A 24,708-nucleotide genomic window follows, 5' to 3' on the forward strand; every position below is an offset into this window, starting at 1 on the left:
TATATATACTTTGTCTTTACACATTTATTTACTTTAATTTAGTCTCTCCTCTCCCATTATGTTTGTGTATTAAAATATTTAGTATTCTTAAATAAATAAATAAATAAATAGAAAGAACTTTTTCCATACTTTTCAATTTATCCATTATATATGGGTCCGGTTAATGTGTGCCCTTAGGGTACACATTAAACTTTCTATTTTTGGGAACATTTTCTCGAAAATTGAAAAAGCTGTCATTACTTCAATTTTTGAGAAAATTTTTTCCAAAAATGGAAATTAATGTGTGCCTTGTAAAATCCATTATATATATCACCGACCATCATTACTTCAATTTTCGAGAAAATTTTTTCCAAAAATGGAAATTAATGTGTGCCTTGTAAAATCCATTATATATATCACCGACCATTTCCTAGGGTCAACCCAAAACTCATGTCAGCCCAACTGTTGGATCCGTTGTTCCGTACTGGCGTGGACATAAATGAGAGGTAGCCCTTAGATCTAAGGATTGACAGTTGCCCCACTAAATAAACCACGCGTGAACCAGGAGAAACTACACCCTGTTTCGGGTGTATGTTTCTTCTGTCTCATAGCTGGTGGGACCTACCAACTATGGGTCCCACCAGCTTGTGAGATGGAGGAAACATCCACCCGAAACAGGGTGTAGTTTCTCGTGAACCAAAAGATAGTTTCTCCCCCGATATACTCTGATGAATTTACTCTAATTTATACATTTTTGACAACAAATGCTGAGTCACGTGCTCTTTTTATTAAGTACAATATAGTCTACACAGTCATTTTCTCAACCAAAAAAAAAAAAAATTTATCTCCACCTTATTCTTTCTTTCTCATTTGGGTGAATTCGTGGACCACAGAATAAAAACAAAATGGTTCAATTGTCATATGGGGGAGGCCTGATTAGTGGAAAACATAAGAAAACGATTAAAGTAATTTCCTTCTTGATTTATGTTAATATTATAAATATCATTCTTGATTTATGTTAATATCATAGTAATTTCCTTCTTTTTCTAATTACTATGCTTTAGTGTCTGTTTGACTCCAAATTAAAATGTCAGTTTATTTTCCTATTCAGTTTATTTTTGCTACTATTTATGGGTCCTATTGTACTTTTTAGTACTATTCATGAGTCCTACTGTACTATTTCAGCTAACTTTTACCTTTATCTACAGTACTTTCAACAAAAAGTTTTCAGTTTTAGCAAAATAAGCAGATCCCAAATAGGCTCTTAGTGTCTGTTTGGTTAGCTTATTTTTTGCCAACTTTTTTTACTATTCAGTTTATTTTTGCTACTATTCATGGATCCCACTGCAATTTTTGGTACTATTTATAGGTCTTATTGTACTATTTCAACTAATATTTACCTTTATCTACGGTACTTATAGCAAAAAGTTTTCAATTTCAACAAAATAAACGGATTTCAAACAGACTATTAATCAAAGAGTTCGTGATGCTTTTTTTTTTTTGGTTATATACCTATATGACATAGTGAAAATTTTGGAATTAAAGTCATGCACATTACGCTGGTTTAAAACACCAACATGATTCAAGTTTGGAGGCATTCTAATCATAAGCATGTCATTATCATTCTGTTTCGTACATTATATATGTTTACCATTTTCAAAACATCCCACGTTCTCTCCATCATCAGGTGAGACTCTTCTTCTCCCCACCTCACCATATCCGGCTCTCATTTTTTTTTTTTTTTTTTTTTTTAATACCAACCATTCTATGTACTACGGACACAACCATTCCCACACTCAATTTCACAACTTATTGACTCATGCAATAATAAGTGATTAAAAAAAAGTGATGGTTTCATATGAGCAGAAAGTGTCCATCATTTATAGACATACAAATTTGCAAGTTGTAAAATTTGGTGTCTTTAGAATTATTCTTCTACTTAATTATTTCAATAATATTCTTTTTATAATTCTTTTTTCTTTTTAGTTTAAGCTTTAAGGTGGAGTAAGAAAGGCACCAAAGGCCATATTTTGAAATCAGCATTATTCTAATCTGCTTTAGTTGTCATTGGCCCTATCATGGACTTGTGCATATTTCTTATAATGAATTTGGACATTTTTCTTCTAATAATATGTTGGCAATTATATGTTCAGTATCAAAATGTCAACCCTTTGTTAATACTCTTTTGGTATAAATAGTTCAATCTTCATGCCCTTCTTTACCATCATCGAGCTTGTGCTAACATTCAAACACTAAAGAAAAAAAAAAGACCATTTTTTTCTAATAAGCTTCCACACAAAATATGGAGCATTTGGGAGTCATCTCTGAAGGACAATGGGGCTCTCTTAGTGGAATGTATACTCCTGAGGAGGCTCATTTTATGGCTCAAGTGCTCAATAACTTGCCATCTGCATTTTGGCCTTGCCATGATTCATCTATGAACATGGCAGGACTTACTGAATTTTCATACTATTATTCAGATATGGCTATTTCTATTTCTTCAAACTTTGGTGGCGGTATTTTGAGCCAAAAGGTTACTACATGAGTGATTCTCATCCAATTTTAGCATCCAAGAATAGCTCCATGTCCATTGATATTTGTATGGCTGACATGAAAAACAGCAGCTCATTTCTCATTGAAGGAAATGACTGCTTAAACCAAGAAATGAGTGACGAAATTCCAGTAGAGTCTGCTGGATACTTAGCTGAACCTACTGTAGCTGAAAAAGAATCAACGCTTAGAAGGGGATCTGAGATATCAATGCCTGATTCAATCTCAGAAGACAAATGTAACAACCCATCTGAGAACTCTAAGAAAAGAGCTCGGAGTTTAGAAGATGTGAGTATCCTATTATTACAACTCCTTAGCGAAGTGTTACTATTATCATTATGCAAGATAAAACGAGTTTTCTCCTATTCCTAATGAAATCCTAATTTAATAATGCAGGTCCTAAAGAGCATACGAATTCAACAATCAAAGAAGAAGATGGTAATGCTGGCCTTACTGGGCAAAGTTCAAGTAGCTGCTCCTCGGAGGATGAGTCCAATTCTTCTCAGGAGCTGAATGTAGGAGTGACCTCAAGTTTGACCACAAAAGGGGATGTAACTCTAAACTTGAATGGAAAAACAAGAGCCTGGACGGGTTCAGCCACGATCCCCAGAGCGTCTATGCAAGGGTAAGTTCCCTCAAATGCTTGCACATTGACCAATTTTATTGAAATTTTCCTGCCCATGAATGTGACATTGAATAATTGATCCTTCCTTTGTATCTTGCAGAAAAGAAGAGAGAAAATAAATGAAAGGTTGAGAGTCCTGCAGAACCTTGTCCCTAATGGAACAAAGGTGAGCACTTTTCTCTATCTAGAAATTGTTCTGAAAGTCTGAGGTGTAATTGAAATTCTGACAAATAGTTCTTTGGTATTACAGGTTGATATTAGCACAATGCTTGAGGAAGCTTTCCAATATGTGAAGTTTTTACAGCACCAGATTAAGGTAAAGGGAATCCTTGTTAGTATACGTAAGAAAAGATGAGGTTAAAACAGTAGTGCTACTTTTGTATTAATATGTTTCTAATCTTTTTTTGGTTATCTTGTTTTAAATGTTGTAGCTTTTAAGCTCTGATGAACTATGGATGCATGCTCCCATCGCTTACAATGGATTGGACATTGGTCTTGATCTGAAAAACACCTCGCTGAGAAAATCATAGAAAATAAAGGACGACATAGCAGTCCATATAGTATGATGCAAATACATCAAGATGCCATGGCAACTTCAAATGGGCTTATTTGTATAGGAAAATTTCAAGTCCTATTATCACAGTTCCTATAGGGAACTTGTTATGACTAATCCCTCAATTTCTTTCACTTACACAGAAATTCTTCTTATGAGCACAATTTTTAGCTCCGTTGCAAAAACTCTTCCTACTAGCCAGTGATTCAAGTTGCTGGCCCTTTATGTAAACATCCCAGTACATACCAACAACGCAACAATAAATTGCAAGAATTAGTTATGTCAGTCATGAAATGTCCTGCTAGATATGCTTTAAGAGTGAACAGAATTTTTCGATAACCATTCTCCATTGAAAGTCGAATACAAACAGTTGAAAATCAGGGTGAACTATGTTTCCAAAAAGTAACCTAGAGGAGTGTCAAGTGATTTTGTTCTGACAATAAAGAATTGTGTGACCAATCATAAGAATCCAAATCAATAGGAATAAATTCAGGGACCCCAATGAGAGATTGATATGTTGAGCACTACTTTTGACCGTCGCTTAGATATTAAACCTTCTTTAAGTAGTAAAACACTAAAACTTATCTGATGACAACAAGGTCAAATTTGCTAAAAATGGAACTTTAAAAAGTAGAGCTAAACTTTGATGAGATAGAACTGAAATCCTAACCAATTTGCTATAACCAATTGGATAGAAATGAAGGAAAAGGTCAGCGAGAAGTACCTACCCGAATCTTATCAGAGTGATCTTCTCGGGTAGGTATGCTTCATAGACAAGGGAATAGGTATGCTTCGTAAGAAAAAAAAAGGTTCTAACTACGTATCACAATTTGATGAATACATAATGAGATGCAATATAATCTGAGGATGAGAAGATGAGGTTACCAACCATACACCCTAGTTCAAAAATATGAACTAGTCACTTAATCTAAAAAGCACCTCAAAGTAAAACACCTTACGTAATTTCCACCAGTCAATTAATAAACCATCAGAATTTTCACCTCAGACCAAACTCAACCACAATAGTACATCACTTGGCAAAGATGACTAAGGAAAGGGAGTGACTAAAATGAACCTCATAAACAAAATTCCCTGGGCTTAATGCTTTAGATGCTGAGGCTTTGGTCATGTTATTGCCTAGTGTCCCAAATCCCAATAAAGCTCGTCCTCAAGGGACAAGAAAAAGAGGATGACAAAGAAGATTTGGAAGAACAAGTCTACGAACCTAACATCGATGAAATCTAGGACACAAATGAAGAGTGCAAGGGAGACCCTAACTTCCTTGGTTGCATTCTAGCTATATCACACTAAGGTGATTGAAGTTGAGTGTACATTAACCCAACCTAGGAAGCCTTTAGATCTCTAATCGTACTATCACCACATGTTAAAGCATCTGAATCAGTAAAAATATATGTAATCTGTAAGGGCAGCGTTTTGATTCCTGAGCCTAAAAGGTAGAAGGATTCAGTCCCAAAAAGCCCAACATAATGAATTTGTAGAGAGTGGGCTTAAAAATTAGGCTTCAATGGATATAACAGCGTGCGCAGTGGATTAAAAGACAGTAAAAAAGCAAAGAAAGACAAGCTCTATGCAAAGAAATCCTTTCTCAGCGAAGTTCGAGGAGAGGGGTTCTTAAATATAATTTTTTTAGACTTAAATACAATTTTAGTTCTTGTTACTACAGTATTTTTTTTACAAGTTTTTCCGATCCCCTCTCTTGGGAGGGTTTCTTGCATTATATAGCTCCTTTTAGATGATCTTAGCTCTCTATTTGTTGATTATCCAGGCTACTACTTGAATGCTTGTCCCATCACACACCTTCCCAAACCCCTTGTGAGTTGCAGCAGTCAAGACAGCATTGTTCAGGGGTCTTTTTAACATAAATGCAGTCAAGAGATTTGGTGGGATGTATTAAATATGGTGGTAGCCACCATCCCTTCAGTCATGTCAGGGCTAACCCCTTCTTCGAAACTCTTTCTCTACAGTATGACCTCCTCTAGTAACGTGCCATTGACGTGACCTTACTGTCTGAGGGTGTGACCTCCTCGGCGCGATAATGGCTCCCTCGGCCATGGGTATGACACGTGGCACTATTACTTTATTTAAATTCCTATAGCCCACATAATCCATGTCACAAAGCAAGTGATAATCCAGAAAATTCAAGCTCATTCACTAAGAACAATTTAAGGCAATTGTAGCCAATGGCCAAAGGTATCATCCCTTACTTATTGTGGCAAACAACATAATAAAAAACAACTGTATTCTCTTTTCTTCTTATTTATTTTCTTTTTTGTGTGTGTGAATAATTTGACTTTATTTCTTGAGAAAATTACCAAAAGCTCACTTAATAAAATATAAAGGACACCTTTTTTTTATTTTTTCTTTTTTTGCCTTTGTTTATAATTTGACTTTATTTCTTGAAAAAATTACCAAAAGAAAAAAAAAAATCATTTAGTAAATTATTAAATACACCTTGATGCCCTCAAGACATTGTTGGCACCGAAATAATTGCATTAGTAACCCTTAAGGCACAAAGTTCACACACATTCAACGATATTGTTATGTGATTTTCCATATTTTTTCAAAACGAAGTCATATTTTATGCCACCATCAAAATAACACGCCTAGTCACCTTGAAGATTCATTTTATTTTATATTTTATAAACAACTTGAATATTTGTATTTGTTTTCTTTTTTGAGGGACGTGCTTGGCATTTAACCAAATATTTAATATTTACTTTAACACATGATCTTAAAATATTCATTAACAAGACCTATTCCAAAAAAAAGAAAATTCCATTGAAGGGTCAACTAATCTCAACGTCAAAAGACTAATTAACTGAACCAACTCAAACTACATAGAAACGACCACCGTGCATCACCATACAGCCACCCCACCAACCATAATCCATACTACTGATTTTCTGACCAAGTTTCCCATCAACCCCGTGTAGTCACTATCATCACCTCCATCATGACAACCAATTCACTATCAAACATATATTTATTATTGAAACGGTGATATTTGTTGCACATCCATGTATGCACACAAGTGTACAAATAATTGAAATTGTAAGTCAAAAATCCCATAAAAACCAATTCACTATCAAACATATATTTATTAAATATATTGAAACGGTGATACTTGTTGCACATCAATGTTTACGAACAGACAAGTGTGCAAACAATTGAAATTATGAGTTGAAAATACCATGGCAACCAATTTACTATCAAACAATGTTTATTACTAAAAAGGTAATACTTGTTGCACACCAATGTGTGACACAGGCGTGCAAACTGAAATTGTGAGTTGAAAATACCATGAATTTTTTTTTTTTTTTTTTTTTTGAGAAACAAAATACCATGAAAATATATGGCTTGTTTCTAGTCTTCTTAAACCGAAATGTTGGAAATACAAATAAATGAAACTTAAAATTAATGAGCAAAAAAGCTCAACCACGAGGAAAGGCATAAATGAGCAACAGATTTACATTTAGAGTAGGTGAGGCAATCTTTTCACAAGGAACTAAGGTTACCACGTGCTACTATCATTTCCTCTAAACATATGCATCAGATTCAATATTTAGGAAGCTTCTGGTGTACAGGTACTTCATGTTCATAGCTTCAAATAGTTTTGGGCTGAATTAGCATTTGTTCAATTATCCAAATGAAATTAAGATTATATGATCATTAATCATATTAAAACCCAAATCTGCATATAGACTTATTTAGGCAAAATATTCTAAGCATCGAAGTCTCTCAATAAATTAGACATATGTGAGCATTTGACAAGCCAATGAACAATATAAAAGGTCACACCTAATACATATAAAAAAAGAGGTCACAGTTAATGAATCTCATACAATAGGGCAAAACTTAAGAGGAACTGCTTTATGGGTTATACAAAAATCTTAATTAACCTAAGAACAAAGAACTATATAATTAAGAGAATGGCGTCTCTTAAAGGTATAAATAAATTACAGAGTTGATATTTAAGTTAGGGGACAAGATTTTTCAGGATGGAAACGAGCTTCCTAGATGCTTTGCAATCTGTTTCCAACCCTTAAAATGTTCAGCATGTTACACTGCTAACAAACAACAATACAATTTCTACTCTGAATTTTTTTTTATTATCCAGCATATGTTACAAGAATATAAGATCCACTTTCAAAATTCGAGACTGGATAAAGATGGGTGTACCAATGCATCATCACCTGAAATCCTTAAAAAACTGAAGGGTAAAATTTTGCTTTTTATGCTTGTTCATCATTGACATGGTTCGGTATTTCAGCTTGACTGTCTAGAGGCATATACTGTGCCATTATAGCTCTGATTTCAGAATCCATGTATTGCTGCAGAAACAACAATAAAAAATCAACAACTTGAATATGTTAACCCAATAGAAAATAAAGCTTAATACCTAACAATTAACTCCTCGAACCATTTTTAGAATTTATCGCTGTAGCATGAACCTAAAATCTAGTTTCTAAAAGGAGCCTCCTAATAGATCTTCTAAAACCATAAACAAATAGAACCATTTTTAGAATTTATCGCTGTAGCATGAACCTGAAATCTAGTTTCTAAAAGGAGCCTCCTAATAGATCTTCTAAAACCATAAACAAATAGAAATCGAAACCAGGTAAGTGTAAATTTTTATTTACGTCACCTTCTTAATAATAATAATAATCGAACAAACAATAGAAGTACCCCTTGTCCTATATAATTCCATAAACCCTCACAAATAACACACTTAAGGTAGGTCAACACTTCAGACCTCCTTTAAAGGGAGTAAAAATACCATTTGGCTACAAAGCCATTGGTTTTCAAGTAACCTTAAGAAAAATAATTTATATTTTTTTTTGATAAGTAATAAAGAAGTATATTCAAAAATCTACCTCATGAAAACAGAGGCAGAACAGACAATCCAGAGAGAGAAACAAACAGAAAAAGAAAAGAGAACAAGAAAACAAGCAGAAAACAACAAAGAACTAAATAAAAAGGAGAGAACAAAGGAACAAAGGGAGGGAATCACTAGAGGTGAGTCCCCAAGCCCTAGACCAATCAAATAGAGAACCACAAAAATAAGCGAGCAACTGGTCATCGGATTTGTCCCTGTCCTCAAAAGTTCGCCAATTCCGCTCCCTCCAAATACACCACATTAGGCACAACGGAGCTAAATTCCAAATGCTAGAAGAGTGCTTTCCAAACCAGTTCCACCAACTGAAGAGCATTTCTGCAACCGATCTAGGCAAGACCCAAGAAATCCCAAAAGATCTGAAAATCAAGCTCCACAACTTATATGCTTTTTCACAATGGAGAAGCAAATGGTTCACCGTCTCCCCATTGTAACGACACATAATACACCAATCAACCAGCTCAAAGCCACTGCACCGCAAAGTGTCCCCTGTAAGAATCTTCTCCCAAGCAGCAGTCCAAACAAAGAAAGAGACGTGCGTAGGGGCCTTAACCTTCCAAATACCTTTCCAAGGAAAAGTAAAAGGAGAGGGACTTCGAAGCTTATCATAAAAGGAGCGAATGTTGAAATCCCCCTTCTTCGACAATTTCCAAATCATGCGGTCTCCTTGCTCGGAGTGAGGTAAACAAGAATCCAAGGTATGGAGAAATTCATCCACCTCTCCCATCTCCCAATCATTAGGATCCCTAAGAAAAGGAACCTTCCAACTTCTACGAGCCTCGGTCCCCAATCTTTCGAGAGACGAGGCCACAAAAGCCCCTCTATTAGTAACAATCCCATACACAACCGGGAAGGAAAGATGGAGTGGAGAGTCCCCACACCACTGATCTGTCCAAAACTTCACTCTATCCCCCACCCCTATCTCAAACCGGATAAACTTGCTAAAAACCTCCCAACCTTTTCGGATACTTCTCCATAAACCACACCCATGAACACCCCTACCCAACTTGGAAGACCAACCCCCCCACTCTTCCCCAAACTTCAAAGCTACAACCCTCCTCCATAAACGAGTCTCCTCAACCCCAAACCGCCATAACCACTTCCCAAGTAAAGCTTTATTAAAGGTAGTTAGTTTCCTAATACCCAAGCCACCATTAACCTTAGGAGCACACACCTTATCCCACCCCACCAAATGAACCTTTAACTCCCCCCACAGGAAGTCCCTCTGAATCTTCTCAATTTTATTAGCCACATGCGATGGTATGGTGAAGAGAGATAAATAGTAAGTAGGAAGGCTGGAAAGCGTACTCTTGAGCAGCGTCAATCTTCCACCTTTTGACAAATACAACTTCTTCCACCCGGCCAACCTCCGATTAATCTTCTCCAAGATAGGATTCCAAATAGAAGGGGACTTATGAGAAGCCCCCAACGGCATACCAAGGTAGATCATAGGCAAGGACCCAATCCGGCAACCCAAAATCTCTGCCAAGGCATGAATATTATTAACCTCCCCTACTGGAACCATCTCACTCTTCAGGACATTAACCTTCAAACCAGTCACAGCCTGAAAACAAAGGAGAAGCATCCGCACATGAAGGATCTGCTCCACTTCCGCAACACAAAACAAAATAGTATCATCCGCAAATAGAAGGTGCGAGACACATTCCCCTTCACCCCGTCTTCCAACAGCCTTGAAACCCCTAATCAGGCCAGCACCTTCATCTCTTTTCAATATCCTACTTAAGACCTCCATCATGACTAGAAATAACATTGGAGATAGCGGATCCCCTTGTCTCAGACCCCTCGTGCTCCCAAAAAAGTCAGCTGGAGCCCCATTAATCAAAATAGAAAACTGGACCGTCAAGATACAAGTGCAGATCCATCTACACCACTTCTCCCCGAAGCCCATTCTCTTCAAAAGGTCTAGAAGAGCCTCCCAATTCACATGATCGTAAGCTTTCTCAATGTCTAGCTTACAAATAACCCCCGGGATCTTACTCTTCACTCGACTATCAACACAGTCATTGGCAATAAGAACTGAGTCAAGAATCTGTCTTCCTCCCACAAAACTATTCTGAGACTCAGAAATTAGATGATCTAAGACCAGTTTCAAACGATTCGCCAAAACCTTAGATAGGATCTTGTACAAGCTCCCCACCAAGCTAATAGGCTTGAAATCTCGAATATTGAAAGCATCATTCTTCTTAGGAATAAGAACTAAGAAGGTAGCATTCAAAGATTTCTCAAACTTACTATGTTGATAGAACTCCTCAAAAACTGCTAGGACATCCCTTTCCACCACTCTCCAACAATGGTGGAAAAAGGCCATAGAGAAGCCGTCTGGACCTGGAGCTTTATCTCCAGCCAGCTCGTTAACGGCTAGAAGAATTTCCTCCTTCTCAAACCTCCTTTCAAGCCAACCCCTCTCCGACCCATCTATCTGATCAAACTCCAAACCTTCCACAAAAGGCCTCCACTCCTCCGTCTTCTGATACAAATTTTTATAAAAGTTTACTACCTGGGCAGCCACCTCAGATTCCTCCTCATAAATCACCCCATCCACCTCCAAAATACTCAGATTATTATACCTTTTGCGGGAATTAGCCACCCTATGGAAAAATTTAGTATTATTATCTCCTTCCTTAATCCATAACATCCTTGATTTCTGTCTCCATGAGATTTCTTCCAAAGAGAGAAGATTCTTAACTTCAGATCTCACCACATCTCTCTCACAAGCCTCAGCATCAGAGAGGCCAAATTCCCCTTCCTTGGCATCAAAGGATTTTAGAGCCTCTAATAAATGTGACTTTTTGCGCCCAACATGACCAAACTCCAACCGGTTCCACTGAATGATATCTTCTTTCAAAGCCTTCAGCTTTTTGGCAAACACAAAACTAGGAGTACTAGAGAAGGAATGACGATTCCACCAAGAATGAACTCTATCAATAAACCCATCCGACTTTAGCCACATATTCTCAAACCTAAACGGACTTTTACCCCTCGCCATTCCCCCTACCTCCACAAGAATTGGGAAATGATCTGAAATAGGACGAGGTAATATCTGTTGGGTCACATCCGGGAAGTGCTCCTCCCAATCATGAGACACCAAAACTCTGTCTATCCTAGACATCGAGGCTGATCTGAACCGCTAGACCAAGTATATCTCCCACCCTCCAGAGGCAAGTCAATCAAGTTAAGATCCCCAATGAACTCCGAAAATAGTTCCATGGCTGGAGTAAGACGAGAATAACCCAACCGTTCACTAGGGAAACGAACAATATTAAAATCCCCGATGCAACACCAAGGGACATTCCAATAATGCTAAACACCAACCAACTCGTCCCACATTAGACCCCTCTCATTATTGTCAACTGGGCCATAAACCCCTGAACACGCCCAAGTGAAACTGTCCCCCACCCCACGCCACTGAACAGACACAGAGAAAGAACCCACCAAACACTCCGACCTCTCTAAGACCCTCCTATCCCACATCAACAAAACCCCACCCGCCGTCTGGACAGCATCTAATGCCACCCAATCCATAAAAGGACAACTTCATAAGCTACCAACCAACTGTCTGTCCAGGCCAGCAAGCTTAGTTTCTTGAAGGCAGATTACATCACACTTCCAATCACGCAATAAATTTTTCACTATCAAACGTTTCCGACCGTCATTCAGACCCCTAACATTCCAAGAAAGAATTTTCAAATTCATAAAGACAATAAAACCCCAACTAACCAATAACTCAGCAGCCAGCACGCTGCCTACCATCATAATTAACCGAAGATTGCAAATTCCTCAGTTCTCTCTTCCCTTTCTCCTTAAAAATGACAACTTTTCTAGTAGCAGTAGCTTTCCTGTTCAACTCTTTGGCAACCTCCGTCTCCCTCTCAATCTTTTGTAGCAAGGCAATACATATGTTCTCATGCCGGTACAAAGGCAGCCCCATCAGTTTACTAAACCCAGGAAGTCTGTTCTTCACCCATCTAGAAATATCCAACGTGTTCACACTCTCCACTGCCTCATTACTCCAATTCAACTCAGCTGCCAAAGGGAACCCAAAGGGCGTGATAGATAACAGAGGAGTTGATAAACTATCCTCTCCCCCCAAACCCATATCTGAGTTGTTCAGTTCGTCCTCCACCAAATCACTCACCTCAGGAACAGCACATAAAGCCTTCGTGGGAGACTCCGCTGAACTGGGTTGCACAATTGCAAGGGCAGCATTCGGCTTGGAGATGACACAACTATCCCAGCCACCTTCAGCCCCAATGTTGTCCCTCAAGCCCACAAGCCCAGCCCTTGATAAACTCATAAAGAAATCAGATAAAAACCTTTCTGCCGATGACCACAACGGCACCTTATCAGACTTACCCGGTGACACCGAGTGCACATCGGAACTAATTCCGTCGGAGGAGGGGCCGCCAGCCTTGATCGGAGGGATCGAAGACTCGCCAGAGCAAGAACCGGAACAAGAACCGGCGGTGCAGGGGTCACCGGCCTTTCCTAGTGTCATCAGAAGCTCGTCGAAGTTGAATCCGGCAGAGGAAGGACCGTCGGCCTCCACCAGCTGCAACGGAGACTCAACGGACCCAGTCCCGGCAGTGGGGAGACCAGCGTCCCTTCCCGGTGGCTCCAAGAGCTCGTCGGAGCTGGAACCAGCGATGAAGGGGCCGTCGGCCACCACCAGAGGCATCGCGCTCCGGTCCGACGCTCCTTGCTGGTGACGAGCCTTGGGGCAAGCCTCTATTGCCAGAACCTGGGCTAATTTACCTTCCCCAGCCAGAGAACTCTCACCAATTTCAAACAAGCTTGGGCCTGAGTAAAAAGAACCCATCACTGGGCTTGTTCCACGACCCAAACCTGGCCTAAGAGATTCCTGTTTGGTTCCCTGAGGAGCCCAATTAAGGACCTTAGAAGCATCAGTGATGCATTCCCATTCCACCTCACGTGCCATCCCTCTGATCTTTGAAACTCCCCCTTTCTTTCTAACCCAAGAGACCCGTCTCCTCCCTATCACATCAACCTCTATGACAAGACCTCTCCCTGACCAACAGATCTCCTAAAATCAGACTTCTTCCCCTTTTCATCAGCTTTTGAATTCAAAAAGCTTGGGAAATGTAACCTAGTATCTGCCAGCTTCTGCTTACCCACCTCAGCCACCTCACTCAACCGTTGCTCCCTCCAAATCCTTCCCACCACCTCCAACCTTTCAGACTTGCTCACTGGAATTTCCCCCACTTTTGCACCTGAGAGTTTCAGATTCTCCCCTTTTTTCTCCTTTCCTAGCTGTGTTAATTTCTCTTTGGCTGTGAGTCCAAGATGTGACAGCTGCTTTCTATCCTCAGTTCTTCCATGAAAGCCTTGCACAACTTCAACAAAAGTTATAGAGTTTTGATCCTCCAGGTTATACTTCCGCGCCTGAGGAATGAATTTAGGAGGACCATTTCCACCCACTGCATATTGAGAAGGAAACAACAATTTCCTTAGTTCTAGACCAAAAACCCTCCAACCATATCTCTATTTGCCTTCCGGTATAATAATCGATCTCCTAGGCCCACCAGCTTTGAGTTCAGTTAACAGCAAGAACTGGCCTGAGGAGTTGGAACACCATTGGAGAGTGAAAGCAATGTCACCCTCTCTAAGAGTGAAAAACTGCTTGAAGCTCTTCCCAACAACAAAGTGTTCAATGCAAAACATCAGCCAATGGGCTGCATTCTTGCCCATGAAAACTGATCTCATGGCAAACTTGCCCCTCTCAAGAATCCTTAATAAGAAAAAACGACCCCCTTCCTCTACAACTAATTGAAAAGATTTAGACTCAATGAGAAAGCTACGAACCCCCCCCCCCCCCCAATTGCACTCTATCTCACAATTATGTAGCTAAGGTATATTTATTGAGAAAAATAATTTATGATAATTAAAAAATGGACATGTTGAAGTACAGTAAACAAAAGGTTTTTTTTTTGGGATAAGTTTTGGCCCAATGGAACCCTGACTAGTAGTAGTCTGTTGAATATCATAAAATATTCAAACTAATAACTGAATAATAATCATGCATAAAGAATACAATGCTACTTTTGGGTTAAAATGTTGCGTATCAAAATTACAAAGCTTTAAAATGTTGCGTATTATAAATACATGAGAATTGCCAATGTGCTACAGCAGATTTGATAAGTTTTTTTAAGCATTAATATAATAACTACTTTTCTATGACTACTTCCAAATACACCCTAGTATAATACTACACATTTTACCAATCTCATCATTGCAGTTGATAGAAGCAGAAACTAATACTAGCTAAATTAATAGTAGCACCAGAGTAAGTAAAGGTTTCAGAATCAACATAAATATATGAAGTCAATATACATAAATATAATGCAACAAGCTTACCCGTAATCTATATTTGTACACAAGATATGCTCCACCACCAGCCATAGCCAAGCCTATCAATATGACCCAAACAGCAGCCCAAGCAGATTTTGTCTCATTGGCCCTCTTAGCTGCAGATGACCAAAAAGGTATTTATACAAGCATGATTGTGTGTAGCCAACTTCTAAGCATAAAGATATGATTCATAAAGGATGAAGCTAGACTCACTGATACAGGTATCATGTTCCATGATGTACAAAAGATCCCCACTGCAAGTGCATTCGTAGCTTCCCCAGGTATTCTTGCAGCTACACTCAGGGCACTGACAGGCTTTCTTCTCTTTACATTCATCAATATCTGTATAAGGAAAAAGAATTTTAAAAAAGACAACTAAAAAAAAGGCTGTTTGACAACACTTGATATCAGTTTTCTTCATCCCAAGCATTGTTCCAAAACAAACAAAATTAGTCAAATCCCCATGTTCCGGTACAATTAGCGCAACCAGCATATAGAAAAGGAGTGAAAATCTAGAAATACCCTTAATCTAAAAGAAAAGGAACTATCTTGATCACATCAATAGTCGGGCTACACCAGGATTTCAAATAAACAAGTGTAGGATTTAAACCCACTAAATGAGACATTCAAAATCACTGCTGGCAAGTTCCCCATCCTTGTTATTTTAAAATTGAAACCATCAAACAAAAAGGCATTGGTTACAAGTGTATGGCAATATGATTTGCAATTTAGAAGTTGATTGGTTCCAAGATTTAGTGCAGCTGTACCATAAATACGAGTCTCATATATTTTAAACTCATGTATGGCCATATCGATTCCCCCGCAACACCCCCCCCCCCCACCCACCCCCCAAATCAAAAGAAAGAGATAAAAAATAAAAAAAGCATATAATAATTCACTCATATTACATCCCCTCAATGAAGAAAAAATTGGGACCTACGATTCTATTTATGGAACAAGCCTTGCATAACACACTGTTATGGATAATTAAGGCTCTTAGATATTGAATTTCCTTCTGATCATTAACTTAGTTTGTATCATGGGAGGAAATATACATACAAAAAGTCAGAGTATCTCTTACCTTCACAGCTTTTGACACCATCACCTTTAAATCCCGTAGGACACTGACATTCAAGCTTCCCATTATCCTGTTCTCAAAAATAATGAGAATATTAACCACAAACAAGAGAGAGAGAAATAAAGAGAAGGGGGAGGCAAGAAAAGAAATTGGAGGTTACTTACTGAACAAGCAGAGAACGAGTGTCCATCTCGGGAATCATGCCAACAACCTCCATTATTTATCTTGCATCTCCCAGGTCCACTTGCTTGAAGCCAAAAAGAAAGATACTTTTAACAATGAAAACTCAGAATTCTAAGATGTTTGAAAATTTAAATATATTTCCAACATTTTCTTGATTAGAAACTAAAATATTAAAATAATTAATAATAGTAACATATACAAACTAGTGTGTTTGGCATTGATTATTTTTGCCAACTTATTTTACTATTCAGCTTATTTTTGGTATTATTCATGGATTCCACTGTACTATTTCAGCTGCCTCTACATAATGTGTGACACAAATATCATTCGCATCTACGAATCCAGCCTGGATTATGAACTGTCGGAAACCATAGCTTGTCACTTGCCACAATTGAAGAACTACCTTTTTTAAAGTTTGTTATTTCAATACCTGAACCAAGCTTATGATCCCACAGATCCTACCAAATTGTGAGGTTTAGGACCTACGTAGATTATTTGTTAAATTTGGGCATGATCCTGTGATCCATATCACTATTTTAACAACCTTGGCCACACCAAAGAATTAAAATACCATTCACTAAGATTTTAAAAAAAAAAAAAAAACCTATCATTGTTGTGGCACTTTTTGTTCTCTAAAATTACCCTTTTGTTTAGGGAGTGTCAATGTTAAATACTTAAATACCCATTCTCAACTGCTGTATCTTAATTATCCCAAGGATTTGTCCACTGTCTTGCAGAGAAAACTGAAGCTATATGCAAATGTTTTCAAATATTATAGGAAACACTGGACAGCTTCTAATCTCCAACCAATGAATAAATACCTTTCTCTTTCCCTGATTCTTGTGTTCCCCTAGATGGTTACAGAACCATTTATTCATACAGTATGTTTTTTCATCTAGAGTGTACTACTGTGCCATCTTGTGATCACATAGTTCAGTGATTTGTCAGTTTGGTTAACAATCCCAGTGGATAATGAAAGAGTAATGGTTGGGTGCAAACAACAATAAATGCCATAGTTTGCTAAATGAACAAGAAATGCTGGACTCCCAATTCAACTTCACTCATCCACCCGCCCCCCCTCATCTCTATCTTTTTATTTTTATTTTTTTTTGATAGGTAATATAAGAACTATCTTTTTATTTTATTTTTCACCTCATTCTTAAAAAAAAAAAAAAAACCACCTACCCCTACCCTAACCCACTTCCCCCCCAACCCCCAAAAAAATATCTTGTACAGCCCCAATATTGTGTATGCTTCAAGATTCTATACCTTTCATGCTGTACATTTTGTGAAAAGTTATTTTTGGGTAGAAAAATATATTTAATAAGAACTGACTGTTACTTTATGGAACCCAAAGTAACAGCCAATTATTTACAGGAAAATAAGGAGATCATTCATTCAATGATATATTACACAATATAAAGGTTTATCACAAGAACAAAAAGTTCTAAAATGTAACAATCAACACTTACCACATGGTCATAAAAAAGTTCCATTAAACTTGCAAAAGCATCATACATTATCAAAAATGAGCCTAGGTATCTGTTTGGGAATTGCTTATTTGCATAATATTTATCAAAAGATGTAGTTTTAGTTATCAAAAAAAAAAAAGCATCATACGTTATTGTGTCCACACTCCACATGTTCGATAAATCAGAAGATTACCCCCTTCCCCCCCTCACCCCCACAATTTTCAGAAAGAGCATTCACTAGATTTCATTACCACCCTGGTTAAGTTTTATGAAAACAACTACAGCATTTAAATTTACCTTCACATTTGGTGTAACCATCTCCTTTGAACTGCACACCATCCACCAATGGGCACTCACATACCCTTCCACGAAATGTATCCTAAAGAAACTCAACACAAAAGTCAATTAGGAGACAAACTATAACCAAGAATACTAAATGAACTTAAAGGAGGGGAGGGGAAAGAGGACGAAAAACAGTACATAAATGAAACAGAATTGTTTATCTATCAAAAAAAAAAAATGAAACAGAATTGTTTGTGGGACATTTTTGTTTCTTAACAAGTAACATCATAGAAACCTGAGTAGCCAATACATTTTGATTCCTACCTTGCAGGCTGTGAGATTGGCTGCTTTGTCTAGCCAGCAACCACCATTATTATCCAGGCACTCATTTGTCTCCACATCTGCCACATTTTAACCCATTCTTGTACTCAAGTCCACTATAAAGAAGTCAAATCATCCAAGAGATCTACTTATTTTTAACTTAGCACCAAAAAACCAAGAAAGACATACCATCACTCAAACAAACAGCTGGTTCGGTAGTTTCCTCAAAACCAGAACAGATGGCCTTCAGAACTGCACTTTTCTCCAACTTACCTGCAAGAACATGTGTTAGAAAGGGAAACACCAGGTTGTTATCTAAGAAATAGAAGCACACAAGCAAACCTCGATACTGTCGGTTATTGACAACAAGGGTAGGCAATATGGTTACATCCCCTCTGGATCCTTTCCCAACCTACACAAGTATTATTGTTAAACAGACATAACTGAACCATGATCATCAATTTCAAAGGATTGCATAAAGTCACTGCAAATACCCTTAAGACAATTAAAATATTTCAATGAAATACTTTAAAAGCTGTTAAACAGAAAGTGAGTAGGTAATAAAACAATACTTGAGCATCTTGCTCTTCTTTTAGAACAGGATTTTCGGAATCGGCATGAGGGTCCCCCATACAGTCATCAATCTTTTTAATATCAAGACCTGTGCAGCAATCACATCAACTTTTAAAAATCATTCATCATTAGGTACCAAGTGTTCTTTACATAACAGATGATATAATAATTCCTTTACCAAGCGATTTAATAACACCATCAGCACATTCCTTGTTGTATTTTTTATCTTTCATAGGACATCTAATTTGAAAATCAGTAACGTAGTCCCACCACAGCCAAGGCTTCTTGGTCTCATTTGCCACTCTAAAAACACATAGCTGCCTTAAGTTCTCTTGAACCACATCTTTGCCATCATAACCTGAGCTGAAGTCCTGTTCAGGATCAGGAGCACAATATCTTCCATGATTGATGCACTGGGACTTGCACTGTCTGCTTAATGTGAATGCCTGGGGACAGTACCAAGTAATATAATGGGGTGTGAATTGAGTGTAACCCCCTTTCTCAAGTATCTGTGCTGCACCTTTAAAATCCTTCACAAATTCCATCAACATGTCACATTTAACCCCACATTCATCATTACTGTTGGTCCACAATTCATATTCCACACGATCATCTGGATGTGGAACAGCTTCTCTCCAGTCAAGATTCACATTGACCATTTCCCCAGAAGTGACAGCTTTCTTTAATGTTTCACCAAAGCCTTTTTCAATGAATGCGGATGGTATTGTTATGTTCTCAATGTACTTTTCAGAGGAACCATCTGCTTCAGGAGAGTCCATCGTTATCAATGCTTCATCAATATCATCTGCAACAAGAACTGCAGAAGCCCCAGCATTCTGGGCATTCCAGACCTTCAAAGCGAAGAAGCAATCTAGAAAATAACATAATACAGAGTAAGAATAGTTTTAAGAAGAGCATGTTCAAGGACAACCAAATTCACAGTACCAGAGTAAGAATAAATCTCAAGCATCAGGGTCAGAAAATATCAAATATGATTACCAAATTTGTTCCTTTGCAAAGCAAAGTAATCCAAATTCTTAAAGGGTACCTCACCAATGAACCAGGACAAACCTAGCAAATTGTTCCTTTTAAAAGCATAGTAATCCATATTCTCAAACGGTACCTCATTGATGAACCAGGACATGCCGACTAAACCTGAAACCTCAATATGAAAAGTTACCTAATTTCCGACAGTTTTTGATCAGCAAGTGTAATATTATATAAATTGAGAACTGTTTTATTACACTATAACCACTTCCAGAAAAACCTGAAATTCCAGTACTTAGTGGAGTGATTAACTATGGATTTAGTACTTATCTAAAGAAAAAAGGGGAGGCGGGCGGGCAGGCGCGCGGGGGGGGGGGGGGGGGGATCTGGGCCTCAAGTCAAACTCAAAATGCAGCAAAGTGAGATTTGGAGTATAGGAAATAAAAAATTTATGGGCTGAATTTGTTCAAAATAGCGAAAAACAAGGATATATATCCAAATTAAACAAATGGACAACCTCTCAACCAATGAAACAAACTAATTGAACATAAAAAAATCGTAATAACAACTTATGAGAAGGGTACCACTAAAATCAGCGATAAATGGCTTTTAACTTTTTTTCTTTTTTTTTTTTTTTAGAAGGCATTTTCCAGGATGGTATCTCCTCAACAAACCAACTCAAACCATTTGAACTTGACTCACAATAGCGAGCAGTATGAATAAAGGATGTGCCCTGAATCAACAAAAAAGAGCTCCAAAAGAGAAAATTGATCCAAATGACCAGAAGGGCATCTCCCCAATCAACCCAGCTACCCCAAACAAACAAATTGAACCTCAAACCTCACAATAACAAGCAAATCAATCAAAACTACGGAAAGAATGGCTCTTGGATCAACCAATAAAATAAAATAACACAAATTGACCCAAATTACTGAAAGGTACATCCTCAATCAACCAAAAACGACCCAAATGAATCCACAACTCATTGTAACACGTAAATTCACCAAAACTATCAAAAGGGTATCTCTAAAATCAACCAAAAAGAGCTCAAAAACACAAATTAATCCAAATCACCAAAAGCGTATCACCTAATCAACGAAAACAAACCAACCATATCTCAAACCTGACTGTAACAACCAAAATAACCGAAAACCACAAAAAAAAAAAAAAAAAAAAAAAAAAAAAAAGGAGGTTGTACTTTTACCTCCACGATCGACCAAAACGAAGGTGGGTAAAGATCCTGACTTGGCTTGGAACGAAATCCCAAACCCATCAAAGCGTTTGCAACCCTTTTGGTTCTCTTTTGGGTACACCACAGTACCAGCCATGCTACCCCCATACTGAGGTATCCCAAAGTTGCCAATGGCACTGTCGTGCTTCCCTTTGATTTTGTCTGGAGATGTCACCATCAAGCTGTTCTTCTCCACCACAAATCTCCCCAGAGATGAAGAGGCTATCAGAGACAACACCAGAAACCCTAGCAGGACTCTCAGGGCTGATGATCTCCGAAGCTCCATGCTTTTTGAGGACTAGAAACGAAAACGAGAAATGGGTTTTACTGATCAGTTGGTTTAGAACAGAGAAGAAAGATTGTTTTATTTTTTTTTCTGTTTTCAGAAAGTAAAAAAATAAAAAATAAAATGTTAGAGAGAGAGAGAGAGAGAGAGAGAGAGAGAGAGAGGGTGTTTTTGTTTTCGTTATTGCTATTTTTTGTTTTACCAAAATGAAATAGAAAAGGGTGCTTCCGTTGCAGTTACTTGTTGCTGTTTTTGTTGGATTGTGGGTGCACTCGTTTTAAGGAAGGAACTTGGAAAGGCAAGAAAGAAAATGTCATCTATCAAGCCTTTTTTTTTTTTTTTTTTTTGTTTGGAGAAACAATCTTTAAAGCTTTGGGTGGTCACTAACCACCATTCCCTTCAATGTTTAATCCCCCACTTATAACCAGCCTTATCTCACACGATCCGTGCAAATTCCGAAGTTTTTATATTTTATTTTTAAGTTTATGTAAATTTTTTTTTCTTTTCAATATGTGGTTTACATATATGTTCTATTATATTATGCATCCATTTCCGAACTATAGATATAATTTAATAAATAACCAGAAGAAAATATATTTATAAAAAAATTAAATTACTCTAGACTTTAGAGAATAAGAAAACTAAATTATTACTAGTAAGAATTAAGAATTGAGGGAAAATTCAGAGCATGTGGAAAAATATTATGATGTGTTCTATGTATTAGATTCCGAAATTGACCACAAAATATGTCGTTTTTCTTTTAGATATTTGAAGAGAATGATTCTAAAAAAAAAAAAATTTGGAGAGAATGGAATTCGGATATATATTCTAACTTTCAACACCTAACCAAATCTTAGTCAACACTTCTGGTTCAACGCTTAGTTTCTCTCTCTCTAGTCGGTTAGAAAAACATTGCTACATTGGGCATTGTTATTTTTGTACTTTTCTTCATCCTCTTCCCTTTCCTTTATTTATTGATAAAAAAGGTAATATTATTTAGGGTATGTTTGAAAAATTATAATATATACCGTAATGTAATAATTATTTCTATGGTTTAGTTATTCGGTAGTTTGGTTATATTTTTATTATAGGGAATAGTCATTCCTTATGAATAGTCATTTTATATATATATATATATATATATATATTTATATAAGATAGAATTTGTACTCTAACCTAATCTAAGTGTATATGTGTGTAAAACTCCCTCTTGGAGACTTGAATCCCGGCCTTTGCCTCCCCCACACTCCACAAGCATTTATACTTGTAAAGTGACCACTACACCAAGGGTGTGCGATGGTTGAATATCTTTAAAATGAGGAATAACTACTCATCTCTTAAGGGTTGTAATAGCTATTCCTTAGAAAGTATATTAATTTCTAAAATTAATATATATATATATATATCAAAATAAACAAACTTTTTATATGCACGTAACAATTATGAAAATAAAAAATCATAAAAAAATAACTAATCTCTCTTTTAAATTTTAAAAAATATTATTTTTTAGGAAATATAATTATATGAGTAAGATATTTCTATTATTGTGTTGTCACTAAATAAATGAATAGTAATAAGTATTACGTTACATTATCTCTTATTTCTTCTAATACTTATTCTTATTCTTATGTAATTACTGTTACCATCTACTAAACGTTTCTTTAGATAATAAAGTGTCTTATATTTATTTATTGGTGTGATGACAGAGAGAAATTTACTTTTGAGGTGGGTTTTACGTGGACTTCACCCATGCAAGTTGACCTTATTTAGTGTGCCAGTGTCTATTTGTTTATTTCCTTTTATAAATGAGTTTTTGGCCAAATGGGATTCCCTGTTTCTTTCTCTTCTTCTATTCTCTAATTTTCATATTTTATAAGTACCAAAAAAAAAATATGAAAAGAAAATATTAACTCTAATTTCTTTCCATTTTTAGTGAGATGAGTGACATGTGACATTTAAAAAATCCAATGCCCAACAAAAAAAAAAAAAATCATGTAAATAAAATTAAATCAAGTAAATGCCACATATCACAAATTGGTTAAAAATTGACAAGAATTGGAGGTTTTAAATGAGAGGCAATCTTTTGTCAAAAAATATAATTTAAGTTTTGATAAGCTAATATTCTTTTTCTTTTAAAAAAATTACAAAAAATACTTAATACGTAACATTGTAAAGAATTACATTAATACATGACATTTTAAGCTGGCGATTTGCTTATTTTGTCCACTGTTTGTGGGTTCCACGTGAGTTCCGCAAAAAAAAGCTTACTCCCAGCTTTAATTAGCTCTTCTCAAAAAAAAAAAAAAAAAAAAAAGAAGCTTTAATTAGCTTATTTTTACCACTTACAGGTATTGTTTGCATATCCCAATTAGCTTATTTTTGGTTAAAAAGTCACTACTATGTACTGTTTGCGATTTCCACTCAGTGAGTTTTGCGCAGTGTGGGTCCCACTCTTTTTATTTTATGTTACTTTTTGTTATAGTACTTTCCAAAAAAAATACAACTAACTTTTTATTTAGTTTTTAGTTTTTATCTACAATATTTTAATTATTTTTATCAAAAAACTAGATAAATTGTACCTAGTCAAATACCAAATATAACCTTTTTTTTTTTTTTTTTTTTTGAGAATCAAATATAACCTTTTTAATCAATACAAACTCATCAACTCTTGCAAATAAGCGCTTCTACAAAAATATCATATTCTTATTTGAAAAATTAATATTTATATTCACTAAACTCCTGGTGTATCCCTAAAACTCATAGTGCATATGAAGCATTTTTCTAAAAGTGTCATATTCTTATCACAAAATATCAACATCTATCTTTTGTATATCTTTTTTTATATATCATGCAAAACTCTAGGGAGACCTTTTCTAAATTCATCATAAGATAGAGGAAGAAAGTATCAAAGATGCTAAACTATCTGTCAAAGGACCAGGTGAAGATGGTGATCAAGAACTTGGCTCATGTATACTACAATAACATGTCTGCAGTACCCATTATAAATTTTTGAACAGTTATGTGAAAGTGGTATGGGAAGTAATGATGTCATTACTAGCAGAAGGATCAACAAGAGAGAAGTGAAGAGTCAAATACCCCCCAACACAAGATATATAGACGGAAATGAGTGGTGTTTATTTCACAAACACATTGCACATAAAATACACACGCACAATTTTGCATTGAACTCGTGACTTTGTGTGCAACAAAATGTGTGCACTAATTATTACTCAATAGGAATATTGCAATTGACACCCTATGATCATCACAAAGGTCCTTTGATAAT

General features: G+C 36.7%; 2 protein-coding genes across 2 annotated transcripts; one reads left to right on the forward strand and one right to left on the reverse strand.

Annotated features, from left to right (window-relative positions):
- The first annotated feature begins 2,281 nt into the window (after nucleotides 1–2,281).
- LOC115966707 (transcription factor bHLH54) lies at nucleotides 2,282–3,684 on the forward strand. The gene is given in 7 exon segments (XM_031085880.1): nucleotides 2,282–2,510; nucleotides 2,513–2,821; nucleotides 2,926–3,126; nucleotides 3,129–3,154; nucleotides 3,255–3,320; nucleotides 3,405–3,470; nucleotides 3,586–3,684. Coding segments are annotated over 7 exon segments (996 nt in total).
- A 3,822-nt stretch (nucleotides 3,685–7,506) lies between these two features.
- LOC115967463 (vacuolar-sorting receptor 3-like) lies at nucleotides 7,507–21,735 on the reverse strand. Its single transcript, XM_031086562.1, has 12 exons — nucleotides 21,110–21,735; nucleotides 19,097–19,789; nucleotides 18,918–19,006; nucleotides 18,688–18,757; nucleotides 18,535–18,618; nucleotides 18,349–18,425; nucleotides 18,040–18,121; nucleotides 16,252–16,334; nucleotides 16,091–16,157; nucleotides 15,223–15,351; nucleotides 15,016–15,125; nucleotides 7,507–8,059 (listed from the first exon to the last, which is right to left on the reverse strand). Exons 1-12 carry the CDS (start codon nucleotides 21,420–21,422, stop codon nucleotides 7,961–7,963), a joined length of 1,896 nt encoding a protein of 631 aa, XP_030942422.1. The 5' UTR covers nucleotides 21,423–21,735; the 3' UTR covers nucleotides 7,507–7,960.
- Between the last annotated feature and the right edge of the window lie 2,973 nt (nucleotides 21,736–24,708).

The sequence above is a fragment of the Quercus lobata genome, chromosome 11 (assembly GCF_001633185.2).
Source record: "Quercus lobata isolate SW786 chromosome 11, ValleyOak3.0 Primary Assembly, whole genome shotgun sequence".
Taxonomy (NCBI): domain Eukaryota; kingdom Viridiplantae; phylum Streptophyta; class Magnoliopsida; order Fagales; family Fagaceae; genus Quercus; species Quercus lobata.